The sequence below is a fragment of the Pteropus vampyrus genome, unplaced genomic scaffold (assembly GCF_000151845.1).
Source record: "Pteropus vampyrus isolate Shadow unplaced genomic scaffold, Pvam_2.0 Scaffold4, whole genome shotgun sequence".
NCBI lineage: Eukaryota > Metazoa > Chordata > Mammalia > Chiroptera > Pteropodidae > Pteropus > Pteropus vampyrus.
In genome coordinates this window covers 10,422,456-10,423,314 of record NW_011888785.1, presented here as the reverse complement: position 1 = coordinate 10,423,314, position 859 = coordinate 10,422,456, and the positions used below count along the sequence as shown (strand labels likewise).

General features: G+C 33.5%; 1 protein-coding gene across 3 annotated transcripts in view; it reads right to left on the bottom strand.

Moving 5' to 3' along the window:
• The window catches only part of ICA1 (islet cell autoantigen 1), a 118,865-nt gene extending 118,437 nt beyond the window's left edge, over positions 1 to 428 (bottom strand). For all 3 annotated transcript variants that reach the window (XM_011363121.2, XM_023532965.1, XM_023532963.1), the window contains exon 1: positions 322 to 428. In XM_011363121.2, coding sequence (XP_011361423.1) covers positions 322 to 338 — 17 coding nt within the window. In that variant the 5' untranslated portion in view covers positions 339 to 428. The remainder of the gene's footprint in view (positions 1 to 321) is intronic.
• Positions 429 to 859: the final 431 nt, after the last annotated feature.

The following is an 859-nucleotide window of genomic DNA, read 5'->3' as shown; positions in this document are numbered from 1 at the left end:
ATGTCAACTCATTACATTTGAAGAAGTGGTGGTAAGACAAGCCAAGATTAGATTCTCAAGAGAAAAGTTGTATGTAAATAAATTTCTCAGAGACTACTCATTACATAAGAACTTATAATATTTTGGTTACTTGGTTTTCATATTACATTTAATGGGAATACTGAACTTGACTACACTCAACATTGGCTAGGGACTAACGGGTTATTTATTGCTAATGTGACTCTTGATTTTTCTATTCAATAGACACTTATTGAGCATATACTATGTGCTTTCCTCTTTCATTAGCCTCTCCCAATTCAGAAAAGACAACAAATTACTTACCATTTGTGTCCTGACATGTTTTCTTCTTCTTCTTCTTCTTCTTTTTCTACTGTTGATGATTTGGGGAGAAGGGGCAGGGAAAAAGCATGAGAGGATAAGTTATATTATAACCTGAAATAAAACAAATATGTTTAACAGTTACACACTATTTTACAATTGTATGGTTTTTTTGACACATATAAATTTCAATCTAGCCATTTTAGGGGCCAAACACTACTATACACTAACACTATACACTGGTGTCAGAATAGTTCAGCTAAGTAGCACTGGAAGAAATATCCCAAATGAAGTTTAAGAAGTGAACAAGCAAGTTGAATGAAAAAAAAAAAAAGTTGTAGAAAACTACATAAAATATGAGACCACAAGATGCAAAGCAATACTATATACTACTGAAGTACAGAAATGTTATATAGTTAAGGTACAAAGAATTGCTCAGGGATGGTGAACACTAGATCCCAGGTAGCAATTACCACTGCAGTGTGGGGGTACACAGGTCTTCAACTGTACCCATAGTATTTTCTTTGCTAATCTAAGTGGT